This window comes from Bombina bombina, chromosome 11 (genome assembly GCF_027579735.1).
Source record: "Bombina bombina isolate aBomBom1 chromosome 11, aBomBom1.pri, whole genome shotgun sequence".
Lineage (NCBI taxonomy): Eukaryota > Metazoa > Chordata > Amphibia > Anura > Bombinatoridae > Bombina > Bombina bombina.
In genome coordinates this window covers 160,228,099-160,255,844 of record NC_069509.1, presented here as the reverse complement: position 1 = coordinate 160,255,844, position 27,746 = coordinate 160,228,099, and the positions used below count along the sequence as shown (strand labels likewise).

General features: G+C 34.8%; 1 protein-coding gene across 2 annotated transcripts in view; it reads left to right on the top strand.

Annotated features, from left to right (window-relative positions):
* LOC128642107 (multidrug resistance-associated protein 1) overlaps nucleotides 1-27,746 on the top strand; it is a 148,709-nt gene that overhangs the window by 83,334 nt on the left and 37,629 nt on the right. For both annotated transcript variants that reach the window (XM_053694768.1, XM_053694770.1), the window contains exons 12-20: nucleotides 1,229-1,321; nucleotides 3,949-4,152; nucleotides 8,406-8,552; nucleotides 8,644-8,731; nucleotides 17,328-17,394; nucleotides 17,505-17,631; nucleotides 21,221-21,397; nucleotides 22,684-22,851; nucleotides 25,168-25,354. In XM_053694768.1, the coding sequence (XP_053550743.1) occupies nucleotides 1,229-1,321; nucleotides 3,949-4,152; nucleotides 8,406-8,552; nucleotides 8,644-8,731; nucleotides 17,328-17,394; nucleotides 17,505-17,631; nucleotides 21,221-21,397; nucleotides 22,684-22,851; nucleotides 25,168-25,354 (1,258 nt within the window). The remainder of the gene's footprint in view (nucleotides 1-1,228; nucleotides 1,322-3,948; nucleotides 4,153-8,405; nucleotides 8,553-8,643; nucleotides 8,732-17,327; nucleotides 17,395-17,504; nucleotides 17,632-21,220; nucleotides 21,398-22,683; nucleotides 22,852-25,167; nucleotides 25,355-27,746) is intronic.

Genomic DNA, 27,746 nt, shown 5'->3' with positions numbered 1-27,746 from the left:
TAAAGTTTAATGAATTAAAGAGCCCCTGTTTTTAAGATTATTTTTAGATACTGGGCACTAATTCATTAAACTTTACAATCACTTTAAGGGCCGGTTTCCTGTTTCTGATGGCAGATAATATCTTTTGTATGTAATGTTACTGTATTGTATGTAGCTAATCATAAAAGTCATTAGTTAAAGGGACATGAAACCCAAAATATTTATTTCATGATTCAGATAGAGAATACAATTTTAAGCAACTTTCCAATTTACTTTTTATTATCTAATTTACTTTATTATCTTGGTATCCTGATTTGTTGAAGGAGCAGTAATGCACTACTGGGTGTTAGCTGAAAGCCAATAAACAAGAGGCATATATGTGCAGCCACCAATCAGCAGCTCCTGAGCCTAACTAGGTATACTTTTCAACAAAGGATACAAAGAGAACAAAACAAATTAGATAATAGAAATAAATTGGAAAAAAAAAATTGGGGATTCGTGTCACTTTAATTATATATGTAGCCCTCTCAGTGGTATATCAGATAAAATACCCAATTATCACAGTAAAGTGTACAGGAGTGCTTGCAAGGACATACTTTTGCTGCAGGGTAACAAGAAAGTTTTAAAAACTTCAGCAGTATTTAAAAATGCTCTTATATCAATCTATGGCTGCCCAAAATGTTTGCAGCCATTTTATTTCTGTAAAAATGTGTTTACCATAAAAATACAAAAATAATTCATCAAAAGTATTTTAATATTGAAAAAGTTTTGTGTCCAAAAATTTGTATAAATGTGTCTAATAATGAGTGATACGTATCGAGAGCACGCTCAATAAAACATACATTTTATAGTTGTTAAAGGGACGCTCAAGTCAAAATAAACTTTTATGATTCACAAAAAGCAGCTATTTAAGACACTTTCCAATTTACTTTCATTATCAAATTTTGCACAGCATTTTTATATTCACACTTTCTGGGGATCAAGATCTTACTGAGCATGTGCAGAAGCTCAAAGGATATACTTATACTAGTCTGTGATTGGCTGATGTCTGTCACATGATACAAGGGGCCAGACAATGGGAAAAAAATTCAGAGTAAGTGCTATTGCATTATGTTTTTATTATGCCCTTGTTAATGATGTAATTCTACTGCATTGAGTGGTCGTTTAAGATTCTGTTTGTACTTGAGCTCCCCATGTTGGAATAATAAATTATTGCATGTATGACACTTTTCTCTCTCTCTCTCCCTAGACTTTGGGTGTGGCCGTTCTTGCAGGGGTTGCTGTGTTTATTTTAAACCTCCCATTTATGACTGTGTTTGGAATGATAATAAAAAAACTGCAGGTAGAGTGATGAATTACACGTGACTGTCACCTCACCAGTCTGCCCTGTGACATGATTTTCAATAATATTAAATCTGTTTTAATTTTGTAATTGATGTAAAAATTATAAGGTAAATAGTTGCACTTATTAGATAAACATTATTATTATTATAGTTATCGTTAATATATTGTATATCACTGTGACTTGCCCCGACGATAATTAAAGGGATAGTCTAGTCAAAGTTAAACTTTCATGATTCAGATAGAGCATGCAATTTTAAGCAACTTTCTAATTTACTCCTATTATCAATTTTTCTTTGTTCTCTTGGTATCTTTATTTGAATGTAAGCTTAGGAACCGGGCCATTTTTGGTTCAGAACATGGGTAGCATTTGCTAATTGGTGGCTACATTTAGACACCAATGATAAAGTGCTACCTAGGTGTTGAACCAAAAATGGTCTGGCTTCTATGCTTACATTCTTGCTTTTTCAAATAAAGATACCAAAAGAAAAAAGAAAAATTTATAATACGAGTAAATTAGCTCTACCTGAATCATGGAAGTTTAATTTTGACTAGAATATTCCTTTAAAGTGATAGCAAACTTTGTTAAAACGCTACGCTGCGTGTGAACCATCTTTCTAAATGAATGGCACTCATTCATAAGTTTAATGCGTGTATTAAATAATATCTCACAAATTGTGAGAATCGTGCCGCTGTTCCTCCACCTGTCTATTTGCTTAGTCTTTTTTTTTTTTTAGTCACTTTCTTCAATCTTTCAATCAGAACCCAGGGCAGGCTCTGTAGACGCATCAAATATCTAGCGCATGCGCTATATGAGTAAGGGGCGCATGTGTTTCTTCCAAGGATGCCAGCTGGCCCGGGTTCTGATTAGAAGATTGAAGAAGGTGACTAAAAAAAAAAAAATCTAAGAAAAAAGATGGGCGGAAGAATAGCGGCACCATTCTAACAGTTTGTGAGATATTATTTAATACACAGATTATACATTAAACTTATGAATGAGAGTGCCATTCATTTGGAAAGATGGTTCAAACGTAGTGTAGCGTTTTAACAAAGTTTACCATCACTTTAATACAAAAGTATAATATGAACAGTAAAGGGCCTGCCTGTGTATTAGATCTGATTTAGCTCACAGTGTGCAGGGTAGGTGAGCTTGTGACCTTACATATTGTAAATTGTATATAAGTATATTCTAAAGCCTTCAATTTATTTAAATACACATATATTGTATAATACATAGCCCTATTTATCTCACATATGCATTGTATTTGCTTGTCTAGCTATAGTGCTAGGTAGGCAGATAAAGAAGCAATTGTCTGTTAGTAGTATTCATCTGCATATAGTAGTGTCTGTCAGTAGTATTCATCTGTCTGTCTGCATATAGTAGTGTCTGTCAGTAGTATTCATCTGTCGGTCTGCATATAGTAGTGCCTGTCAGTAGTATTCATCTGTCTGTCTGCATATAGTAGTGTCTGTCAGTAGTATGCATCTGTCTGTCTGCATATAGTAGTGTCTGCCAGTAGTATTCATCTGTCTGTCTGCATATAGTAGTGTCTGTCAGTAGTATTCATCTGTCTGTCTGCATATAGTAGTCTCTGTCAGTAGTATTCATCTGTCTGTCTGCATATAGTAGTGTCTGTCAGTAGTATTCATCTGTCTGTCTGCATATAGTAGTGTCTGTCAGTAGTATTCATCTATCTGTCTGCATATAGTAGTGTCTGTCAGTAGTATTCATCTGTTTGTCTGCATATAGTAGTGTCTGTCAGTAGTATTAATCTGTCGCTGTATATAGTAGTGTATGTCAGTAGTATTCATCTGTTTGTCTGCATATAGTAGTGTCTGTCAGTAGTATTCATCTGTCTGTCTGCATATAGTAGTGTCTGTCAGTAGTATTCATCTGTCTGTCTGCATATAGTAGTCTCTGTCAGTAGTATTCATCTGTCTGTCTGCATATAGTAGTGTCTGTCAGTAGTATTCATCTGTCTGTCTGCATATAGTAGTGTCTGTCAGTAGTATTCATCTATCTGTCTGCATATAGTAGTGTCTGTCAGTAGTATTCATCTGTTTGTCTGCATATAGTAGTGTCTGTCAGTAGTATTAATCTGTCGCTGTATATAGTAGTGTATGTCAGTAGTATTCATCTGTTTGTCTGCATATAGTAGTGTCTGTCAGTAGTATTCATCTGTCTGTCTGCATATAGTAGTGTCTGTCAGTAGTATTCATCTGTCTGTCTGCATATAGTAGTGTCTGTTAGTAGTGATGTCTATCTGTCTCTAGTGTCTTTGCTGTCTGTTTTAGCATCTGTCTGTAATGTCTGCCTGCCTTTCTGTCTCTCTGTCAGCCTATGTATATGTGTGTGTGTGTGTGTATATGTTATATATATATATAACCCATACATACATGGCTTGAAATTTCTACTAGCCCTCTAACCCGGATGAGTAAGAAATTGCAGCGGACAAGTATAAACGTTTGACGTTCTTTCTATCTTTAACATTAAGTGGACTGGTAACTTTTTCCCTCTGGGCTAGTAACCATTAAACCCTGACTAGTAAACTATAGTGATATATATATATTTATTTATTTATTGATATTCCTTATGTTGACATCTATTTATTTTTTGTTTTCTTGCAGGAGGAACAAATGAAACAAAAAGATAGTCGGATAAAACTGATTTCTGAGATTCTCCAGGGGATTAAGGTTCTAAAGTTGTACGCCTGGGAAAATGCCTTCATGAGGAAAGTTGAAGAGTTCAGGCTGAAGGAACTGAAAGCTGTTCGAGTAACTGCGCTCATGTTCTCTGGCGCTCTTGCCTTGTTTGTTGCGTCTCCTTTTTGGGTAAGTTTTTTCTGGGTATCCACTAAAATAGTTATTTAAAGAGAAGTCAACAATAAAAGGCTAATTTATTTATATTTGTAAAATCAGATTGCTTACTGAGTGTAGGCTTAGGAGCATGCACGTCTTGAACACTATATTTATAACATTATTACAAAGACTACTGTGAACACAGCTCTCCTAATTCTAAATTTAGGCTCCTGACTGAGGTAGGCTAAGGAGTGTGCACGTGTTTGGAGCACTATATAACATTGTTTGAGACACTACTGCAAACACAGCTGTCATGTGGTGCTCGTGTGCATGTGCCTACCTCAGTATCATCTCATGAAAAGTTTCAGCAAACGATACCAAGAAAAAGATGTACATTTGGTTATAGAAGAAAATTGTTTAATTTTGAATTCCACGTCCCTTTAAGGGGTAATTTGAATAAAAAGCAATGAATTCTCCGATCAGGCTACCTCATGGAATATTTGCACAAGGACAAATCAAGTACAGCCTACACAATAGGCATTGATGTGTAATTTAAAATTGTAAAAGAGATGTCTTAAAGGGACAGTAAAGTAAAAAATAATCTTTCATGATTTAGCTAGAGCATTCAATTTTAAACCACTTTTATTATCAAATTTGTTTTGTTCTCTTGGTATACTTTGTTGAAGAGTAAACCTAGGTAGGCTCAGTATCAACCATGCACTAGTGGGAGCTAGCTGAACACATCTGGTAAATCAATGACAAGAGGTGGTATAACCACCAATCAACGGTTAGTTCCCAGTAGTGCATTGCTGCTTCTGAGCCTACTAACGTTTACTCTTCAACCAAGTGAAGAAAGCAAGTTTGATCATTTAAGTAAATTTGAAAGTTCTTTATATAACATGACTGCCATATAGTATTCTAGAGATGTTCACCCTCCTGAGCTTACCCACCTACTTCCCAACAAAGAATACCAAGGGAACAAAGTAAATTTTATAATAGAAGTCATTTAGAAAGTTTTTCCCCCACAAAGTTGTACACTCTCTATCTGTATCATGAAAGAACATTTTGGGGGTTTATGTCCCTTTAAGATTTTGCATTGGTCTTTGTTTTGCTGTTGTCATATTTCTTCATCTTGCACCTATGTTTGGCAAATAAGGAGTTAATTAAGTGCATGCCAAACATGTGTTTATGTCATGATTTATTTTGAAATGTTATTTTTTTTAACCACTTGCAACATGACTTGGTGCCGGGATTACAGTATTTAATGTATACATGACAGTAACTTAGGAATATACAACATACAATTCTTCTTTCATGATCCAGACAAAACAACTTTCCAGTTAACTTCTGTTATCAAATTTGCTTCATTCACTTTGTATCCTTTGTTTAAGGAGCAGCAATGCATTACTAGGAGCTAGCTGAACACATTGCTTAAGCCAATGACAACATTCATATAAGTGCAGCCACCAATTAGCAGCTAGCTCCCAGTAGGGTATTGCTGCTCCTTCAACAAAGGATACCAAGAGAATGAAGCAAATTAGATAATAGAAGTAAAAATGGAAAGTTTAAAATTGCATGACCTATCTGAATCATGAACGAAAATTTTTGGGTTCCAAATCCCTTTAACCCCTTAATGACCACAGCACTTTTCCATTTTCTGTCCGTTTGGGACCAAGGCTATTTTTACATTTTTGCGGTGTTTGTGTTTAGCTGTAATTTTCCTCATACTCATTTACTGTACCCACACATATTATATACCGTTTTTCTCGCCATTAAATGGACTTTCTAAAGATACCATTATTTTCATCATATCTTATAATTTACTATAAAAAAATTATAAAATATGAGGAAAAATTGAAAAAAAATACACTTTTTCTAACTTTGACCCCCAAAATCTGTTACATATCTACAACCACCAAAAAACACCTATGCTAAATAGTTTCTAAATTTTGTCCTGAGTTTAGAAATACCCAATGTTTACATGTTCTTTGCTTTTTTTGCAAGTTATAGGGCCATAAATACAAATAGCACTTTGCTATTTCCAAACCATTTTTTTTCAAAATTAGCGCTAGTTACATTAGAACACTGATATCTTTCAGGAATCTCTGAATATCCCTTGACATGTATATATTTTTTTTTAGTAGACAACCAAAAGTATTGATCTAGGCCCATTTTGGTATATTTCATGCCACCATTTCACCGCCAAATGCGATCAAATAAAAAAAATTGTTCATTTTTTCACAATTTTTTTCACAAACTTTAGGTTTCTCACTGAAATTATTTACAAACAGCTTGTGAAATTATGGCACAAATGGTTGTAAATTCTTCTCTGGGATCCCCTTTGTTCATAAATAGCAGACTTATATGGCTTTGGTGTTGCTTTTTGGTAATTAGAAGGCCACTAAATGCCACTGCGCACCACACGTGTATTATGCCCAGCAGTGAAGGGGTTAATTAGGGAGCATGTAGGGAGTTTTTTGGGGTAATTTTAGCTTTAGTGTAGTGTAGTAGACAACCCCAAGTATTGATCTAGGCCCATTTTGGTATATTTCATGCCACCATTTCACCGCCAAATGCGATCAAATAAAAAAAAAGTTACATTTTTCACAATTTTAGGTTTCTCACTGAAATCATTTACAAACAGCTTGTGCAGTTATGGCACAAATGGTTGTAAATGCTTCTCTGGGATCCCCTTTGTTCAGAAATAGCAGACATATATGGCTTTGGCGTTGCTTTTTGGTATTTAGAAGGCTGCTAAATGCTGCTGCGCATCACACGTGTATTATGGCTAGCAGTGAAGGGGTTAATTAGGTAGCTTGTAGGGAGCTTGCAGGGTTAATATCACATTTAGTGTAGAGCTCAGCCTCCCACCTGAAACATCAGACCCCCTGATCCCTCCCAAACAGCTCTCTTCCCTCCCCCACCCCAGAATTGTCCCCGCCATCTTAAGTACTGGCAGAAAGTCTGCCAGTACTAAAATAAAAGCTATATTTGTTGTTTTTTTGTGTTTTTTTTTTAAAGCATATTTACATATGCTGCTGTGTACTATCCCCCCCTTAGCCCCCAACCTCACTGATCCCCCCAAACAACACTATAACCCTCCCACTCTAACTTAATCTGTGCCATCTTGGGTACTGGCAGCTGTCTGCCAGTACCCATTTTAGAAGAAAACATGTTTTTTTTTTTTTACATTTTTATTAAAATTTTCTGTAGTGTAGCTTCCCCCCATACAAAACCAACCCCCCACCCCTCCGCGATCTCTTTTTGTGCTTTTGCACAAACAAGATTTGGGCATTTTTTCATTTTTTTCTTAACACTATTTTCCGTAGTGTAGCGGTTCCCACCCGCTCCCGCCCCGTGCACGCACCCGCCCGCCAACCTCCGTGCACGCGCGCGCGCGCCCCCTAACATCCCGCCTCCGATCCCGCCCCCCTTGATCTCACAGGACACACCGATGGCCGCCCACCCGCCTCCCAAGTCGGCTCCCACCCACCAACGATACCGGCCATCGATGTCCGGTGCAGAGAGGGCCACAGAGTGGCTCTCTCTGCATCGGATGGCCATGTAAGGTTATTGCAGGATGCCTCCATATGGAGGCATCACTGCAACAACCGAGGACGTGCAGGGTACGTCCTCAGGCGTTAACTGCCTTTTTTTTTTAGGACGTACCCTGCACGTCCTCGGTCGTTAAGGGGTTAAAGTGATTGTAATATGCTAGGATTTACCATCACTAAAAATAAATATGAGTTTCTCTCATCGTTTTGTAAAATACAGCGTTACACTCACCCTAGCTGTTAGATAAACAAATCACAAGCACAATGCCTCCGGCCGTCCACGGCACAGCGCTTTTCTCCAATGAGGTGATGTTTAGACCTCTAGCCGTGCTAGGATGTCAGCTGACACGCATGACTATTGGTCTAAAGGGGGAAACGTCACCTCATTAAAGAAAGCGATGTGCTGTGGGCGGCTGAAGGTGCTGTGTTTGCGATATGCTTCCTTAACAGCTAGGGTGAGTGTAACGCTGTTTATTACAAAACGATGAGAGAAACTCATATTTATTTTTAGTGATGGTAAATCCTAGCGTTTGTTATACGCTTGGGTTTACTATCACTTTAAGGAATTTACAGTTTGCACGTAGACTCATGTTTTAGTAAGTTGTTTTGGTTTCCCAAATTAATGTTTTGTTTTAGTACATGATGCAATATATTCTCTGTAATTTATGTTTATAGTTATTATCCAAATGTAAAATCGTGTTCTATAAGATTTTTTCTCTTTTTAATGAATAGGTTTCTTTAGCCATGTTTGGCGTTTTCTTGGCGGTGGATGACAAGAACGTGCTGGATGCCCAGAAAGCTTTTGTTACCGTTATCCTACTAAATATCCTCAGAATCCCTCTTCGTATGTTTCCCATGGCAATAAGTCTTTTAATACAGGTAATAGCTGTGCTCTCATTTTTATATATGTGCGTAATTCTCACTCGTGAATTTACTGTACCCGTTGTGTTTCTATTTTATCTCTTCAAAGTCATCTGTGTCCCTAAAACGACTGGCCAAATTCTTTTCTGAAGAAGAACTTGAGCCTGATAATGTGGAAACAATAGACTCATCAAGCAGTAAGTATCATACTATTTTAATAAATTAATTAAACTCAAAATTTAATTCCCAATAAAATGTATCAAAAGTATCATCATTGCACAATATTTTAATGATTTATTTTGCCTGCTTTTACTGCTGTTTAACTCTGAAAACTGCAGTGATTCCCCAGAGAGGCCAAACAGCATTCAGTAGACTCTGACACTCCTACAATGTGCACAGTGATTGGCTGATATATGCAGGAGCTTATTTATAGCTGTCTCTAATTGGCCACAACAGAAGAACTAACGTAACATTCAAGAGGCTTGAATGGGTGCAAACAGTGCATATTATTCTAATAAAATTACAGTTTTAAATGTTTTTTTAAACATTTATTTACCATTTAGATCTTTTAAAAGGAAGCAAAGAACTTCTAAAACATAAATTAAAATACAATTACTTAAAGGGACAGTCAAGTCCAAAGAAAACTTTCATGATTTAAATAGGGCATGCAATTTTAAACACCCATTTTGCTTTGTTCTTTTGGTATTCTTAGTTGAAAGCTAAACCTAGGAGGTTCATATGCTAATTTATTAGACCTTGAAGACTGCCTCTAATCTGACTGCATTTTGATCACTAGAGGGCATTAGTTCATGTGTTTCATATAGATAACATTGAGCTCATGCACGTAAAGTGACCTAGGAGTGAGCACTGATTGGCTAAAATGCAAGTCTGTTAAAAGAACTGAAATAAGGGGGCAGTCAGCAGAAGCTTAGATACAAGGTAATTACAGAGGTAAAAAGTGTATTTATATAACTGTGTTGGTTGTGCAAAACTGAGGAATGGGTAATAAAGGGATTTTCTTTTTAAACAACAAAAATTCTGGTGTTTGACTGTCCCTTTAAATGTGTTTTTAAAGGGACTTGAAACCCAATTATTTTTTTTATGATTCACATAGAGCATACAATTTGAAAATTATTTTCTCCTTACTTCTGTTATTACATTTACTTCATTCTCATGGTATTATTTGTTGAAAAGCATACCTAGGTAGGTATTGTGCACGTACCTGGAGCGATATATGATGTTTAATAGTGTTATACACGTTTGAACACTAGGTGGCAGCAGTGCTTTCTCAATTTAGCATTGTTTAAAGTATTCATGCAAAATTGCTGCCACATAGTGCTCCAGGTGTGTGCATGCTCCTGAGCCTACCTAACTGATCTCCTAAAAAAGGATACCAAGAGAACAAAGTCAATTAAAAATATAAATACATTGAAAAGTTGTTTTTTTTTTTAATTGTATTCTCTATCTGAATCCTAAAAAAATATTTGGATGCTATGTCCTTTTAAGGTTTAGGCTAATGTAGATTTTAAGGAATAAATATAGAACTACAGGTGGCCCTCGTTTTACAGCGGTTCAATTTATACTGTTTCAGAATAACAACCTTTTTTTCCAGTCATGTGACCGCCATTGAAAAGCATTGAGAAGCAGTGCATTTATTAAAATAGCCAGTAGGTGGAGCTGTCCGCTTGTGTTGCAGCAAAGCCAAGCAAGCTGAAATTAATCAGTTTAACCACACCTGAGCTATCAAGCAGATTTAAAAGGAACAAGATCTTCCTGTCTATAACTCAGTCCAGATTGGAATGCATAGAAAGAACTGTTTGCAGAAAAATGCAAGTGAAGTCTGTGGTGCGGTGTGTGATTATTTTATTAGGTTTATAATGCTGTTTAGCATGTAAAGTCTTCATTTCAAAGCTTTAAAAATAATGTATTAGGTGTTACTTATGACAATTTTGAGAGGGGCCTGGAACCTATCTTCCTCACTTCCCCTTGACTTACATTATAAACTGGGTTTCAATTTACAACGGTTTCGATTTACAACCATTCCTTCTGGAACCTAACCCCGGCGTAAACTGAGGGCTACCTGTATATGGTGAAACTTTTTTAGTGTGATGGAATCTAATTTTAAATACAAAATCGTTTAAAAATAGTCCTAGCAGCTTTTAGTTTAGTTTGCTGTATAATTACTTATGCAAATGTATACTAATTTGTAGGGATGGGCTAATGTTTCTAAAAATTTGAAATTTAAAACAAATTTTGATACATTCGTTCGTTCGAATCAGATGTTTATATAACATTCTAATATTCTATTTTCGAATTTTCGTTTTTCAAATTTTTCAATAAAATAATAGAATGTTTAGCTACTGTATGTATTTTATATCACATTACATTTCGAAATGTAATATTCGAATGTGACAAATAGTATTTCTAGTCTACAACTGTGTTTTATAAATGTAATATTCGAATTCGAATGCTACATTCAAATGTCACATTTGAATTCAAAATAGTATTTCTAGTCTACAACTGTGTTGTTTAAATGTAATATTCAAATTCGAATGTCACATTTGAATGTAGCATTCAAATTCATAATAGTATTTCTAGCCTACAACTGTGTTTTACAAATGTAATATTCGAATTCGGATGTGACATTCAAATTAGAATGTGACATTCAAATTTGAAAGTCACATTCGAAAACTGTAAATAAAATCCGATAATAGAATTTTTATAAATATTCGTTCTTATCAACATTCGATTATGTAAATCGAATTTCTGCAATAACATTCGCTCTAACATTCAAATTCAAATAAACAACAGGAGTGAACCCGGGGGTAGAAAATGCAACTCTAAAAGTGTAATAACCCTGCTATCACACTATAAATATATAAAAGAAACAGGCGAAGAGTGCGCTACACAAGCTCTACGAAAAGTAAAATAGTAGATCAAAATATTAAAACCAAATCTAAATAGTTAATACCACATCTAAATAGTTAATAACAAAATATAACAGGTTAAAATGCGAACACATTTATTAAAATACATTTATTAATGGTCACATTAAACACAGATAATACATTATATAAGGTGCACCTTATTACAACTAATATTACATCCAATAAAGCTAAAAAAAGATAAAAAATAACAACTAAAAAGGTCTATTAATACAATGATCAATCTAGGTAATTGCTCTTGACAACCTATGTAAAAACAGCAAGGAGGTTTGTTAGAGACTGCTCCAAACCGTATAGAACTCAATACTTTGCAAATGAGTTTAGGAATGTTCAAGACTCAGGTATGCTCCTTGACAGGGTCAATACAGAGTCTAATATAAATGTTTGATCTCAATCCGATGGTAGGTTTTTCTTAAAATGTACTATATCATTATGTTCTCAGCAGTAGAACGTAAGCGTGAAAAAGTACCTTGTAGGATAAGTATCCGAAGGATCCTACTCACCAGAATACGAAAGATATGCAGTTGAAAACTTTCTCTGACCTTACTCTCTTAGTTGCGGCATGGATCTGTTCGGCTCGGCGTTTTCACAGCCGTTTACAGCCCTCTGACGTGTTAGTATCACGTGTTCGGATTCCCAGCCAATCTAAAGGTCAGATTGTAGTTAGGATCCTCACTGTAGGAAAAAACACTTTGCTGGTCGTTCCTTTCAGGTATCCAATGTAGAGATATCACTGTATTTTGTTGTGATCAAACTCAGAGCACTCATGAGTTGTCACACTTCAACACTGTTAATGTTAATGTTGATTAATTTAGTGTATCAGTATAGCAATAGTCCATTAGAAGTCCAGTAAAATGCTAGCCAACGTTTACACAGGACTGCTTATCTACGCGTTTCAGCACAAAGCTTTTTTTAAGATAAGCCTATGTACTTCCTTTTGCCCTTTTATACCCCGTTTCTTAAAGGGGCAGGAGTTGTTATCCTTATTTCCTTTGCGGTTATTCATTCTTAATCCATAACACGGAAAGAAAGATAGGAGAATGAGTTTTTAGAAGTTTTTTTGTAGAACGATATTTCTCGAAAAAGGAGCAGTCTCTTTAATCATCCTTAGAGATAAACACTGTCATTTTAATCTCCTATAGTATGAGCACTCACAATTAATTTTACATTATTTATTCATTAAAAAATCATTAAAAATGTATTGGTGACAACAATAAAAAAAGGAAGTATTAGTAACATTAGAGTCATAACCTAGAATATTACTTCATCCCAAATATTAGCCCTCTAAATGGTAAACTAGATAACAGTATATTGTAAAGATAAAGCGAACACTTATTCCCCACTCTACTAACTATCTAAAGGTTACCTATAAATGCATGAATAATATCTATACAAATAAATATGTCTTAAAAATCTAAATCACAAAAATTCTAAATCACAAAAACTTATAATAGACTAGAATTCTTCCCGATACCTATAGAGAATCTCTCAGGATATTAATAGATTTGATAAAATCATTCTAAAAGCATATTTCATATTCTCATGTTAAAAATGTATAAAATGTTAAAAAATTTAGAGTCAATCCAATAGATACGTGTGATCTCTATGGCTATATAAGGATTCAAATTGAGTCCAGCATTAAGTCCAAGGGGGTCAAGTGTCTTAAAATTAAATATTAGTTCGGCTTCAGTCTTAAGTAGTCTGTTGTTAAGGTCTCCACCTCTCCAATCCTGTGTAATCTTCCTTATGCCCCAGTATTTCAACCCCTTAGGATTTTGACTGTGTACTTCCTTAAAAAATGCTTTGAGAGTAAATGCACTTCAAGTCTGTGTTCTATATTTAGAAGGTGCTCTCTAATTCTATCTCTCAGCATACGTGAGGTCTCGCCTAAGTACTGTTTTTTTACACGGGCATTCAATTAGGTATATCACATTTCTATCTGAACATTTTATTTGGTCTTAAATGTTATATTCTTTTTGTGTTACTGTGGATTTGGCACTTTTTGTTTTATAGCTGTATTTACAGGCTTTACAGTTTATACAGGGGAAATAACCCTCTATTTTATTTCCTCTTAAATCTACATCTTTATCTAATATTTTTTTTGGAATTAAAAGTGCTTGGTGCCAACATTTTTTTAAGATTCCTTGCTTTCTTAAACACTATTCTTGGTTTCTCAGTGAGTGATTCCCCGATATTTGGATCCCTTTGTAATAAATGCCAGTGTTTATTCAAAATATTCCTTAATTTTTTATGATTGATGTTAAAATCGGTAATAAATGGTACATCTAACGTCCCTTCAGAAAATTATTTTGGTGTTTTTATTTCTAATAACTCACTTTGTTCTTTCTCTCTTGCACTGTAGGAACAAACACTTTGCTGGTCGTTCCTTTCAGGTATCCAAAATAGAGATATCACTGTATTTTGTTGTGATCAAACTCAGACCGCCCATGAGTTGTCACACTTGAACATTGTTAATGTTAATGTCGATTAATTCAGTGTATCAGTATAGCAATAGTCCATTAGAAATCCAGTAAAATGCTAGCCAACGTTTACACAGGACTGCTTATCTACGCGTTTCAGCACAAAGCTTTTTTTAAGATAAGCCTATGTACTTCCTTTTGCCCTTTTATACCCCGTTTCTTAAAGGGGCAGGAGTTGTTATCCTTATTTCCTTTGTGGTTATTCATTCTTAATCCATAACACAGAAAGGAAGATAAGAGCAATGAGTTTTTAGAAGTCTGTATTGACCCTGTCAAGGAGCATACCCTGGTCTTGAACATTCCTAAACTCATTTGCAAAGTATTGAGTTCTATACGATTTGGAGCAGTCTCTAACAAACCTCCTTGCTGTTTTCACATAGGTTGTCAAGAGCAATTACCTAGATTGATCATTGTATTAATAGACCTTTTTAGCTTTTTTTAGCTTTTTTTGGATTTAATATTAGTTGTAATATGGTGCACCTTATATAATGTATTATCTGTGTTTAATGCGACCATTAATAAATCTATTGTAGTAAATGTGTTCACATTTTAACCTGTTATATTTTGTTATTAACTATTTAGATGTGGTATTAACTATTTAGATTTGGTTTTAATATTATGATCTACTATCTTACTTTTCACATTCACCCCTCCCTACTAATTAGCACAGCTGGTAGTTTTTTTTTCTTCCAAGAAGGGTGGGAACCCTATATTCACAATATATTAGTTTATAGATCTCACATATTTTCCAGTATAAATGACTACAACGTACATATTGTGTGATAAGTATTGAGATGATCACATGCAGAAAAGCTTGAAATACAAGCTGTCAGTCATCGTGTGTCTTAAACTATTTTTATACCATAAATAAAGTAATTATATGCTCTCTGGTTAAAGGGACATTATACACTCATTTTTCTTTGCATAAATGTTTTGTAGATTATCTATTTATAGATTTATTTTTTAAATGTATAGTTTTGCTTATTTTTAAATAACATTGCTCTGATTTTCAGACTCCTAACCAAGCCCCAAAGTTTTATGAGAATACCGTCAGCTACCTTCTCGAGCTTGCTCCTGTTTGTGTAAAGGGTCTTTTCATATGCAAAAGAAGGGGGAGGGGGGAGGGTCTTATTTCCCATTTGCAGTGGGTTTCCAGCTACCTTTTCAACAGAGCTAAACTGAGAGCTTCTAAGTAAGTTTTTAAACAGTTTTATACTGGATTTTTATAACAGTATGTGTGCATCTTATTCTTTATAGTAGTGTATACTGTCCCTTTAAGTTCACCCGTACAAATTATATTGTGTTTTTTTTTTTTTTTTATCAGACCAACAGGGCTTTGTGATACCTTATATTTCAGTATGGCAGGGCTCAACAAATTTTTACATCTTGAAGCCAGCCCATACATTTAGGAAAATGTTGCAGATCCCTATATTTGTTAAAATATATAATTGCACAATTCACAATCATCTAAGGACTCTGAACTCTCCATTGCAAACAACTTTAGTAAACAAATGGTTCCTACTTGAAACGTCACATTAAAGGGACAGTCTACTCAAAATTAATCTTTTATGATCAGATAGAGCGTGTAATTTTAAACAACTTTCCAATTTTCTTTTATCATCAAATTTGCTTTGTTCTCTTGGTATTTTTAGTTGAAAGCAAAAGCTATGTAGGCTCATATGCTAATTTCTAAGCCCTAAAAGGCCGCCTCTTATCTCAGTGCTTTTGACAGTTTTCCACAGTTAGAGGGCATTAGTTTGTGTGTGCCATATAGATAAAATTGTGCTCACGCCTGTGGAGTTACATAGGAGTCAGCATTGATTGGCTAAGATGCAAGTCTGTCAAAAGAACTTAGATAAGGGGGCAGTCTGCAGAGGCTTAGATATAAGGTAATCACAGAAGTAAAACGTATATTAATATAACTGTGTTAGTTATGCAAAACTGGGAAATGGGTAATAAAGGGATTATCTATCTTTTTGAACAATAACAATTCTGGAGTAGACTGTCCCTTTAAAGTTGTTTGCATTTGAGAGTGTGGAGTCCTTTGATCATTGTGTAAATATCCTAAATAAAGCAATGTTTTCTTGTCTGCTTTGCAGAGGCATTTCCCTCTCCACTAATAGATATTTGGGAGTAATCTTCATCAGCAAGTGAGCATTTTTGCACAGCTGATACTGCAGTATTAGTTTCAATTTCTGTGTTAACAGCTTTATTTTTTTCAGACATATAAATATTTTCAAATCTTAACGTTTAAATGCTGTTTTTTTTTATATCATGATAGAAATGTGTGTACAATATCCCTTTAAGAGCTGGCAGTAGTGGGTGTACATTTGTGATATCATAAGCATCTAACTTAGCTTCAGGTGCAAACCTGGCACAGACTTTACATGAGATTGTTATAAAAATGCAAAAACAGCTTTAGGGCATTGAGATGCAGGTAAAAATGTTTGTACTACAACAAATTTGGAGCTGAAAAAGACTGAGTGGAGTTGTGAAAACAGATAAATGATCTAATCACATTTCCCTAGAGGGACATGGCACACTTTACAATTGCTTAAAGGGATACTAAACCCATATTTTTTCAAATAGTGCAGCAATTTTAAGTAACGTTCTAATTTACTTCTATTATCAATTTTTCTTCGTTCTCTTGCTATCTTCATTTGAAAAAGCAGGAATGTAAGCTTAAGAGCCGGCCCATATTTGGTTCAGTACCTGGGTAGCTCTTGCTGATTGGTGGCTAAATGTAGGGGTGGCTAAATCTAGGGGGCTACCCAGGTGCTTAACCAAAAATGGTCTGGCTCTTAAGCTTACAAATGAACTAAGAAGAATTGATAATAGGAGTAAATTAGAAAGTTGCTTAAAATTGCATGCTCTTTCATGAAATAAAAAAATGTGGGTTTAGTATCCCTTTAATTATATGTAATAATTTAACTTTACAATATAGTTTCATTTTATTTTTCCCATTTTACGGTAATTTAACACCAAAAATTGGGAGTTTCTCAATTGTGAGAAGTGGAAGTGTACAATGCAGATTTAACAAGCCTAACCATGCTACATATGTGTCCCTAATAAGCCTCAGAAGAGGTTATTACTTATGATACTGCAAAAGAATGTGATCAAAATGACAGTGGCAAGCCTTTTCTACTCCCGTAGTAAGACTGGATTGCCTCCTCCAAAAAAAACAAGTGTTCTGGGGCTTCAAAAAAACATTTACTTGAAACAATGTGTTAATGTATTAAGAACATTTTCACATTTTGTAAGACTATAGAAAAGTCTGGTAATTCTAGGTGTGTTTTTTTTATCCCTTTAATTTCTCTATGACAATGTTTTGAACATTTTTTTTCTCTAATATCTTTTACTTTTTCAAGGGTACGACATCACAGTGGACAATGCTACATTCACTTGGTCCTCAGCTGATGCTCCGTGTCTTAGTAGGTAGGACATTGCAAAACTGTAATCTCATTTACTCTTATATGGTGATCTACCCAATGTTAGCTTAGTATATAAGTACACACACCATAAAGTGATTTTTTTTTATGTTGCAGCATCAATATTACTGTTCCAAAAGGCTCACTTGTTGCTGTTGTTGGTCATGTTGGATGTGGAAAGACGTCATTACTCTCTGCTTTGCTTGGAGAGATGGACAAATTGGATGGGAATGTAGCTATGAAGGTACAACCATAACCCATATCTGTTTACTGCTTTTATAGGGACAACAAAATGCTTCACATAACAATGTATTAACTCATTGGACCCCTTCCTCCCTCTCCGATTTGCAGGCCTCTTGCTGCACAGTATTCTGGGATTTATAGTTCCCAACTGTGAAGCCTAGAGTCTAGTGAAGCTAGGTAAGCAGGTCAACAGGTGTAAGTGTGTGTGTATGTGGGGGCTTCTCTCTGACACTCTCTGTAAATTACGAGGGCCACTGCTGTGCTACATTAAGGGTGCAAGTTCTGCACTTGAGAGCCAGAAACACATGACGATTTTTGTGACCTGGCAAAATAATCATGTTGAGTCTCTCAGGTTATCTAACCTGTTATTAAAGGGGCATTAAACAGTAAGAAACTACTAGATATAATAATGTATTCAAAATAAGGATAACCCTGAGGAATTATGAAGATTATTTTTTTAAATATTGAATAAATAAAGACAATGTTTTAATTTCTATAAAGTAACAAGAGCCACCATGCTGAAACCTTGGTTTCCGTTATCTAATGTCACTTAATAAGAACTAGAGAACTATTCTAGAATCCAGGCCTGGACTGAGCATAGGGCATACAGAGAATTTGCCCGGTGGGCCAGGGTAGTTGCGGGCTGGGGCCTGTTACTGTGTCTGTGAGCACCTGTCTTGCCCTCCTCAGGTACCTGTTATTTTGAGTAACTTTGACTACACAGGCTGATGAGCAATAAGCAGTTATTGTTTAGTTAAATGTAAACCTCAATAGCTTTTGCTTTATTTTTTGTTGTTAGATTTCACTTTTTTTACAATTTATGACAATCCATTTATAAAATAAAGTGACAGTAAGGTATTACAAACTTTAAATGTTGTTGTAAATCAATCTAGTACATTTATACTTATCAGTTTTGGGGTATTGTTAAATAAAAAATGTGGGGTGATGGGCTGTTCTGCATTAAAATGCAAGGAACTATTTTTGGTCCTAGTCTGGCCTTTCTAGAATCAGACAAAAACCTGTATGCTCATTCATCTATGTACAGGGGTCAAGTTGAGCGGGAACGCATGGGAACGGAGTTCCTGCACTATTTTTGCAGAAGGAACTAAGTTCCCTCTGAACAGAGAACAGCAACGCTTCAGTAAAGATAAAGCTAATAAGGTATACCAAAGCGCCAACTATACGAAGGCTGGATCTGGACCAAATGCAATATTATCAAACGATTACAATAAACAATTTATTGAGTGCACAAATAAGTTAAAAAACATGGATCCATGTATAAACAATCAAATTTATACAACAATAATAGCTAAATGAATAGTTAAAACAAATAGTTATGGAACAGATATAGCATTTAAAATTGTGCAAACATTGCTCTTAAAAATATTCCTAAAAAATTCCAAATTTAGTATAAGGCTCACAACAGAAATTCAACTTTGTGTCTACCACATACACATACACACATTTATACAGCAATAATAGCTAAATGAATAGTTAAAACAAATAGTTATATAGCAGATATGGCATTTAAAATTGTGCAAACATTGCTCTTAAAAAATATTCCTAAAAAATTCCAAATTAAGTATAAGCCTCACAACAAAAATTCAACTTTGTGTTTACCACATACACATAATAGGTGAAGTATATTAGTCAGTTATATAATATTATCTACCCAATAATGTTCTTGATTCTATGCAATGCTCCTAAATATTGCCAATAGTAACTAATTTGTAAGGCTCTAAATAAGACCTTTAACTGTGTGTTTAACACATACGCATTGTCAACTAAAAAATATTGTGACAGCAATATGCCAATGTAAAAAATGTGTATCAAAAAATTGTGTGCAAAAATTAGTAAACAAAAATTATTAATGGTCAAAAAAAAATAGGTTGATCTTCAAAAAAACGTGAATTAAGAACAAAGATTGTGAAAATGAAAAACCAAAAATTTACAAAAACATTGTGGTGTGTTCAAATAGGGACTTATATAAATGTAAATAATAGTCCAAAAAATAGTCCAACAGTGAAAATAATCCAACAATAAATTATAATAAGTAGTGTCTCTTTAAGAAAAAACAATAATCCTTAAAGTGTTGTGAATCCTAACAGCAATAGTTATGGTGATTTTCCAAGTGTTTTATACTGAATAGCAGTGTCAGTACTTGCTAGCCGTTTTCCAATCCAAAATTCTATCTTCTTGGCAAATATTTTGTTATAATCCCTGGATGATCCTTCTGTAAAAGAAAGATATGATGGTGTAGATTGTTTTTAGATCAATAGAAAATTAAATTGTGCTTACCAGTCGACGTGTTTCGGTCACAAAGAGACTCCCCTATCAACACTTCAGTAAACACTGCTGCTGTTGGTGGGAGGAGCTAGAGCACAGTCTGGTTAGAGGGATAGTGAGATCCTCTAGTAATGGGCAGTAACACTTCCTACAATACACTAAATGCAAGCCTGTTAGCGGTCCTGCTGTGTTATCACCCCTGTTATGAATATTATCTTTATTATCCTTTATTACATATGGTGCTTACATTTCTGTGTGGCTTGCTCTGGTGTTATTTAGCTCCCCTCAGCAGAAATAGGACTATTGCACCTCAAATGGGTGAGACTCTGTGACAGAGGAGGATCCTTAGGCCCAACGGCAACCATTAAACCCTTCACTGGTTTTAATTTGCTTTCATTAACCAAAGTGTATAGATTATATACATATAAATACAGTGTGTGTGTGTATATATATATATATATATATATATATATATATATATATATATATATAAAACCATATTAATTGTGAGGGAGGGTGGAAGTCTTTGAGTTCCCACACTTTTTTTGTAGGACTTGACCCCTGTCTATGTACCAAAGTGTTTGCATATCTTATATTCTTAACAATATTTGCTTTAAACACATCTGCTGGGGGTTGCCAAATGGACCTGCTACCTTACAAATTACCCAGAAACACGTTATATATTTATGTAAATTATTGTGTATTTTTGTAGATCAGTGTCTCTCAACCACGGTCCTCAAGTGACCTCTAAAAGACCAGGTTTTTATTATAGCTGAACTAGAATACAGGTGAAATAATCAGCTGATGAGTGAGAGCAGGTTAGTTACCATGGTTACTGATCAGCTGATGATTTCACCTGTGCTCTAGTGCAACTATATTGAAAAACTGGCCTGTCGGGGGTATTTGAGGACCTTGGTTGAAAAACACTGGTGTAGCTGATATGATACATTTCCACTAGTTCCAGATAAGAAAAAGTTGCAGAAGACAAGCTTTTTTCCTATCTCTAACATTAAGTGGAATAGTAACTTTTTCTCTGGACTAGTAACTTATCTCCTGTGATTTGTGTATGTATGTATTGGGTACTTGTAATGGGCAGCTAATCACCCGTAAGGGTCTCAAGGCGCTGCTCATTTTATCAACCTCGGAAGGATGAAAGGCTGAGTGGACCCTGTGGGGATCGAACCTGCAACCATCAGGTTGCTACAGAGCTCAGCCACAGTGCATTAGCATGCTGAGCTCTCTGTCCGGCTTCCAGATCTGTAAACTATATGTTTTACTTATTCACTATATCTATTTTTGTTTAGGGCTCTGTTGCATATGTACCTCAACAAACATGGATTCCTAATGCAACCTTTAAAGATAATGTCCTATTTGGGAGGCAAATGGAGAAGAGTTGGTATGATCAGGTTATCCAGTCGTGTGCTTTACTCCCAGATTTGAAGATACTTTCTGGAGGAGAAAACACAGAAATTGGGGAAAAGGTATGTGAATAACTAATAATAACAGTTTTTTTTCTAGATAGGAACTTCTTGATAGGAGTATCTTGCAGCAAACAAAACAAACCAAAGCAAAGCATTTTCTCTGTTAATTCTTTTTGTAATTCTCTGACATTCACATTAAAGGGACAGTATACACTCATTTTCATAGAACTGCATGTAATAGACACTACTATAAAGAATAAGATGCAAAGATACTGATATAAAAATCCAGTATAAAACTGTTTAAAAACTTACTTAGAAGCTCTCAGTTTAGCTCTGTTGAAAAGGTAGCTGGAAAGCCCACTGCCACTGCAAGTGGGAAATAAGACACTCCCCCCCCCCTTCTTTTGCATATGAAAAGACCCTTTACACAAACAGGTGCAAGCTGGAGAAGGTAGCTGATGGTATTCACATAAAACTTTGGGGCTTGGTTAGGAGTCTGAAAATCAGAGCAATGTTATTTAAAAATAAGCAAAATTAAACTTTGTTTTTTTTAAAAAACTTCATGGGCTATATAAATAGATCATCTACAAAACATTTATGCAAAGAAAAAATGAGTGTATAATGTCCCTTTAAGAGGACATGGGGGTCAAAAGGTCATGATTGAAATGTACAGGTTTTGCTTGGCTAACAGTTTTTTTGGGGGCAGAGGTCCGGCTGTCAGTCTCACACATGCTCACTGTAGATTTTACCAAACTTTTTATAGTTTTAAATAAAATATTTGAAATGGGATTTGTTGACTATTTATTTAAAAGTTACATGAAACTCCCAAATCTTCTTTCTTGATTCAGATAGAGCATACACGATTTAAACAACTTTCCAATTTACTTCTATAGTCAAATTGTCTTCATTCTCTTGATGTTCTTTATTAAAGGAGCAGCAGTGCACTACTGGCAGCTAGGTAGGTGAGCCAATGACAAGATACATATATGCGCAGCCACCAATCAGCAGTTAGATCCCAGTAATGCATTGCTACTTCTGAGCCTACCTAAGTATGCTTTGAACAAAGTATACCAACAAAGGAAGCAAATTACATAATAGAAGTAAATTGAAACGTTTTTTTAAAAAAACTGCATGTTCTATCTTAGCCATAAAATATAAAATTGGGGTTTTATGCCCCTTTAAATGGACTTGAAAATGCTGTAATATATTAGTTTTTTGTTATTATTGTAGCTTTGAACTTTAAGCCACTATTTTTAATCACCATGATTATGAAAGGGTTAATAGGTAACATCATTATTATATTTTTATTGATATTGAAATAAACATTTTTATTTTTTTTGCATTAGGGAGTGAATCTCTCAGGTGGACAGAAGCAGCGCATTAGCATTGCTCGAGCTGTGTACCGGAAATGTGATGTCTATTTATTAGATGACCCATTGTCTGCAGTGGACGCCCACGTCGGGCAACATCTGTTTGAACATGTCATCGGCCCTAACGGCTTACTCAAGGATAAAGTGAGTTTGTTAATAGTTTTAAATGGCTGACCTTCCGCTAGCGCTGCCAGGGCTTGCTGTCTTTGAGTCTCTACAGGGGCGTATAGTGTTACAAATAGCCCCTTTCCGCTGCTATCCTTTCCCACCTAGCTACTCACCCTAGATCAGCTAGCCACCCTTAAACTAGTGAAAAACAAAATCCTACTCAAATGAAGCACTAATAAAAGATATGTATAAATTATCAGCCTCCAATACCTGTATCTGTTTAAATTTATTGTATTCCTTGATTTGTATCCAGATAGGTAAGATGAGTATGTGGATCAAAAAAGTATATAGGGCAATACCGATTTTATGAACAGTAGACTTGTACAGTGATTGGAAGGTACTCACAATCGTAACGGCTGTTAACCCAGCTTCTAGTGTAGATAGCATTGTTAAAGTTGTTTTCTCCCATGTAAGAGACTCAAATAGAATTCCAGGTATAATTTACATATTTAAAACATAAAAAAAAGAACAATAATGGATACACATATCACATATAAAGGAGGACAGTGTTTTGATATATACTGCTGGACGGATTAACATCCCAATGTTCCCTAAGGGTTATAGCATAAATCTGTTCAAACACTTTTCCATTCCCTCCTTTTTTGTATGATATACCTCCACTCTGTCTCATCCGTGTGACCAATATATTGTAGTTGGCACGAGCATTCCAACCCACACACAACATTTCTGTAAGTGCACGTGATGAATTGATTTATGCAATGACAAGAAAAAGTATGTGAACCCTTTAGAAATTATTGCATTTATGTATAAGTTTGTCTTAATATCTGGTTTGATGTTCATCTAAGTTACAGTAATAAAAAAACACAATCTGTTTTAACTAATAACACACAAATGATTGTATTGTTCTTGTACATATTGAATATATCATTAAAATATCCACAGTATAGGTTGGAAAAGTATGTAAAACCTTAGGCTAATGACTTCAACAAAAGCTAATTCACTATGGAAATTGGCAAACCTGATGTCCAATTAATGAAACGAGATTGTAGGTGTAGGGTAGAGCTACTTTGACTTGTAAAAAGCACTCAAACATTTTGAGTTTGCTATTTACAAAGTGCATCTGTTGATGTGAACCATGTCTTGCAAAAAAAAGAGCTCTCAGAAGAAAAATGAATTTCCAAGTTTATCAAGATACCCTACAGGATAAAATAAGGGTGGCTGTGCACCAGCCGAAGCTCAGTAGAAGTTAAGTGATACAGCAGGACAATGATCCTAAACATTGAAGTAAATCCACTACAGAATGGCTTTATTGTGTCATTTTGCCATGGGCGGTATGGGAGCTTAGCGCCTCATAAACTCGCAGGCAAATAAAGGCACTTTCAGCAGGAAGTTTTTTCATGACTGAAAGTCCCCTTCATTTATAGCACTGGTAAATCATAGAGTTTAAAAAATATTAGGATTTAACATCACTTTAAAGGGACATTAAACACTTTGAGATGGTAATATAAAATGATAAATTGTATATAATAAAACAACTCTGCAATATACTTTCATTATTTATTTTGTCCTCTTTGCCTGTAATTCCATTCTGAAATTGTGAGCTTTTCAGTTGCTGTTAGAAATGGAAGTGCAGAACACTGTTAAATCCAGCACAACCATTGGCTGCACACTCTAATGACCTATGTATAACTGTCCCTAATTGGCCACAGCAGAGAAGGTAACACAAGTTACAACATGGCAGCTCCCAGTGTTTTATAGACACTAAAACTTTACACTTATTTTGTCACTTTTTAAACAACTAATGAAACTTTAATAAATACATCTACATGTTAGTCATGGACTAATCTTTTCTTTGAATGCATCATTCTATCTAGAATGTATTTAGTGTTTAATGTCCCTTTAATGTGTCAAAAATATACACATTTTTTATATTGTTTTATGCTCTATCTAAATTATGAAAACTGATTTTTTTTCTTCATTAGTTTACTTACTGGTGCAAAAATGCTTGTGTTGTTACTATTAGAGTGATAACTTATTATGTACAAGCAATTCTCAGTAGATGAATACGCTGCCTACATGCATATTTGTCTGTATCACATGACCCATAAACAAATGTGCATGCACATAGACAGCTACCAAATCAATTGCAGGGTATATGCACAAAAAATATAACATTAGCAGTAATGCCGTTTAATAGAAGCACTTTTGCAAATACTTTGAGCATTTTTGGAAATGCATTACTGTGCAATGTCCCTTAATGCCTAAAGGATGAGGATGTATTTGATGGTTTTGTTAATCAGCATTTCATATTCACACATTTGTTTCTAACAGACACGAGTTCTTGTAACCCATGGAGTCAGCTTCTTACCTCAGATGGATATCATTATTGTTATGTCAGAAGGAAGGATCTCAGAAATCGGCACTTATTCTGAACTCTTAAAAAAGAATGGCTCCTTTGCAGATTTCCTCCACACCTATGCAAATAATTCTGAAATGGAAGAAGATTCACAAGAAGACCGTAAGCTTAATTCATTTTGAATAATATATGTAAAATGCTACAAATTCAAAATTTCTTGGGCAGAGAAATAATTTGGGAGCACCCAACTCCTACCCTTGATTTTACATATGACTGTTGGCTTTAAAAATGTATTTATAATTTAACTCAAAATTGAATTCACTATAAAATAGTTAATTAAGCATAGATGGCATAAATTCAGTTTTACAGGCTTTTTCTTTAATTTACCTTTAAAAAATGTTGTTAGTTTTTCCACTGTTTTAAGTTTCATGATTCAGGCAGAGTGTACAATTTAAAAAAATTCCAATTTATTTCTGTTATCAAATTTACCTTTTTTTCCTTTGATATCCTTTGTTGAAACTTAACTAATTTCCATCAGTGCATACAGAGGTAGGCTCAGGAGTTTGCATGCATATATTATATATATATAACATAATTACAGACTCTGATGTAAAACTGCCCCCATAAAGTGCTCAAGACTTGCGCACTGCTAAGCCACTGCAAAGTACATTTGAATAAAGAAGTACAATGGAAAGAATATGTCTAACTTTCATGCCCCATTAAGTTCACTCTTTAAGTCCTTCTTAAACTTTTTCAACTGGGACCCATTTTTACAATGGAAAATCTTTTGCAACACCCATTATTATAATATAGTCAAAACAAACCCCTTTGTCAGATGGCTATTCAATTTTTTGTTTCTTATCCACCAATGCAACACACAAGTGAGGGGATTATTTGCAAAAATAAACAAATTCAGCTTTTGTAGACTCTGCTAATAACTAACAGTTAGGCTCATTGTCTAACTACAGGTGGGTATACTTTGCACACAATCTTCCCTCTAATTTTTTTTATAGTGTGCACAAAAAAATGGACTTTTGCAATTTTTGGCCAAGTGACTAAAATGTGTGCGCACATTGGAGGTGATACAAAATTAGCTATGTGCCTACCTCACATTAAGCAAAATATGGAAAACAAGTTACTCACTCATAAATACATACTCACACACATTCACAACACACACTCATACATACACACACTCTCTTACACATATACATACACACATACATTAAATCTTATCAGGACTTCTGAAAAATTTGAAGTGACCTCACCTAGGGTCCCAACCCCCAGTTTAAGAACCACAAATATAGAGCACCATAAAAGGTTATATTAATGCAAATTAATCAGAGAATAATATTTTTGAATGACTAATTCTAGCTATGTGTTTATCCCTTACAAATGTGTCCCGCTAGGAAGCTTCAAGCTTTGCATCTCCTGAGCAAGAAACCATTGATAAAATCAGGTGCGGCAGTTGAACATATCCACCAATCACCAGTGGTTCCCTGCTTAGAATCTATAGTGGTTGTGGCTTCCGAGTGGTGCTTTACCTATATGTTTAACCCTTTTGCTAGTAAGCCAGGATCAATAACGTAAAAATGAAAAAGAGCATATAATTTCTGTCCCTTTAGCATAATTTCAAAACACCTTGGTTCACTGTGTTTAAAACATCTGTTTTGATTTGATAAGTATGTAACACATGTGTGTTTTTTTCAATAACACTGCAAAATATTTGGATATGGCACATATATAAATACATGACAATAATTAGACATTCGGATTTGGATGAATCCCCCAAAAAACAGTTCCTTTGTTCATGTTGTTAAAAATAGTTACTCTAAAGGCGGAAAAGGTTTCAAAAGTTCACATTTAGACTATTTAGTATATCCATCAATTTGATTGTCGATTGATTCCTATGTCTGCCAATACTTATATAAGTTTCACATTTGTTCTTGACCAATCCTGACTGCATATAAAAGATGTGTTTATGTGCAGCTGCTGGCTTGTAGCACTAGCTGCTACTAATTTATATTTATTTAAATTGAGCTGCTGTTCTTTTGCTTTCTGCTGCCCTGAAAATGTTTCTCGCAGGAAATAAGGGGTTAACGAATTTCATTTAACAAACAAATAATAATGTCAAAATCCGCCGACAGAACCAAATGACCCCATGAACTAATCCTAGACTAAATCAAGTCATTTTTTTTTGCATGACTCATGTTTTGTATGAAACAAATTTTGTTTACCCCCCTGCAAAAAAAATCTGGCTTGTAAACAAATAGTCTTCTCTTAAATTGGGTTTAGGGTGAAAATGAAAAATGCTGCTCAGAAATAGATATGTTTTCCCTGTATATCTATCCTAATGCTGTTCAGTACAAATATTTAAAGGGGTACTAATCCTCAGTATTTTGAGTGTTTACTATTAAAGTATAAATTGAGCGAACCTGATCAAATCTTATTTTATTTTTCAAAACCTTTTTTTTAAACGTTATATTATACCATTAGCTCCAGGGAAATCTGTAGCACTGTGCCATGACTGAGACTTCTGCAAATATATATATAT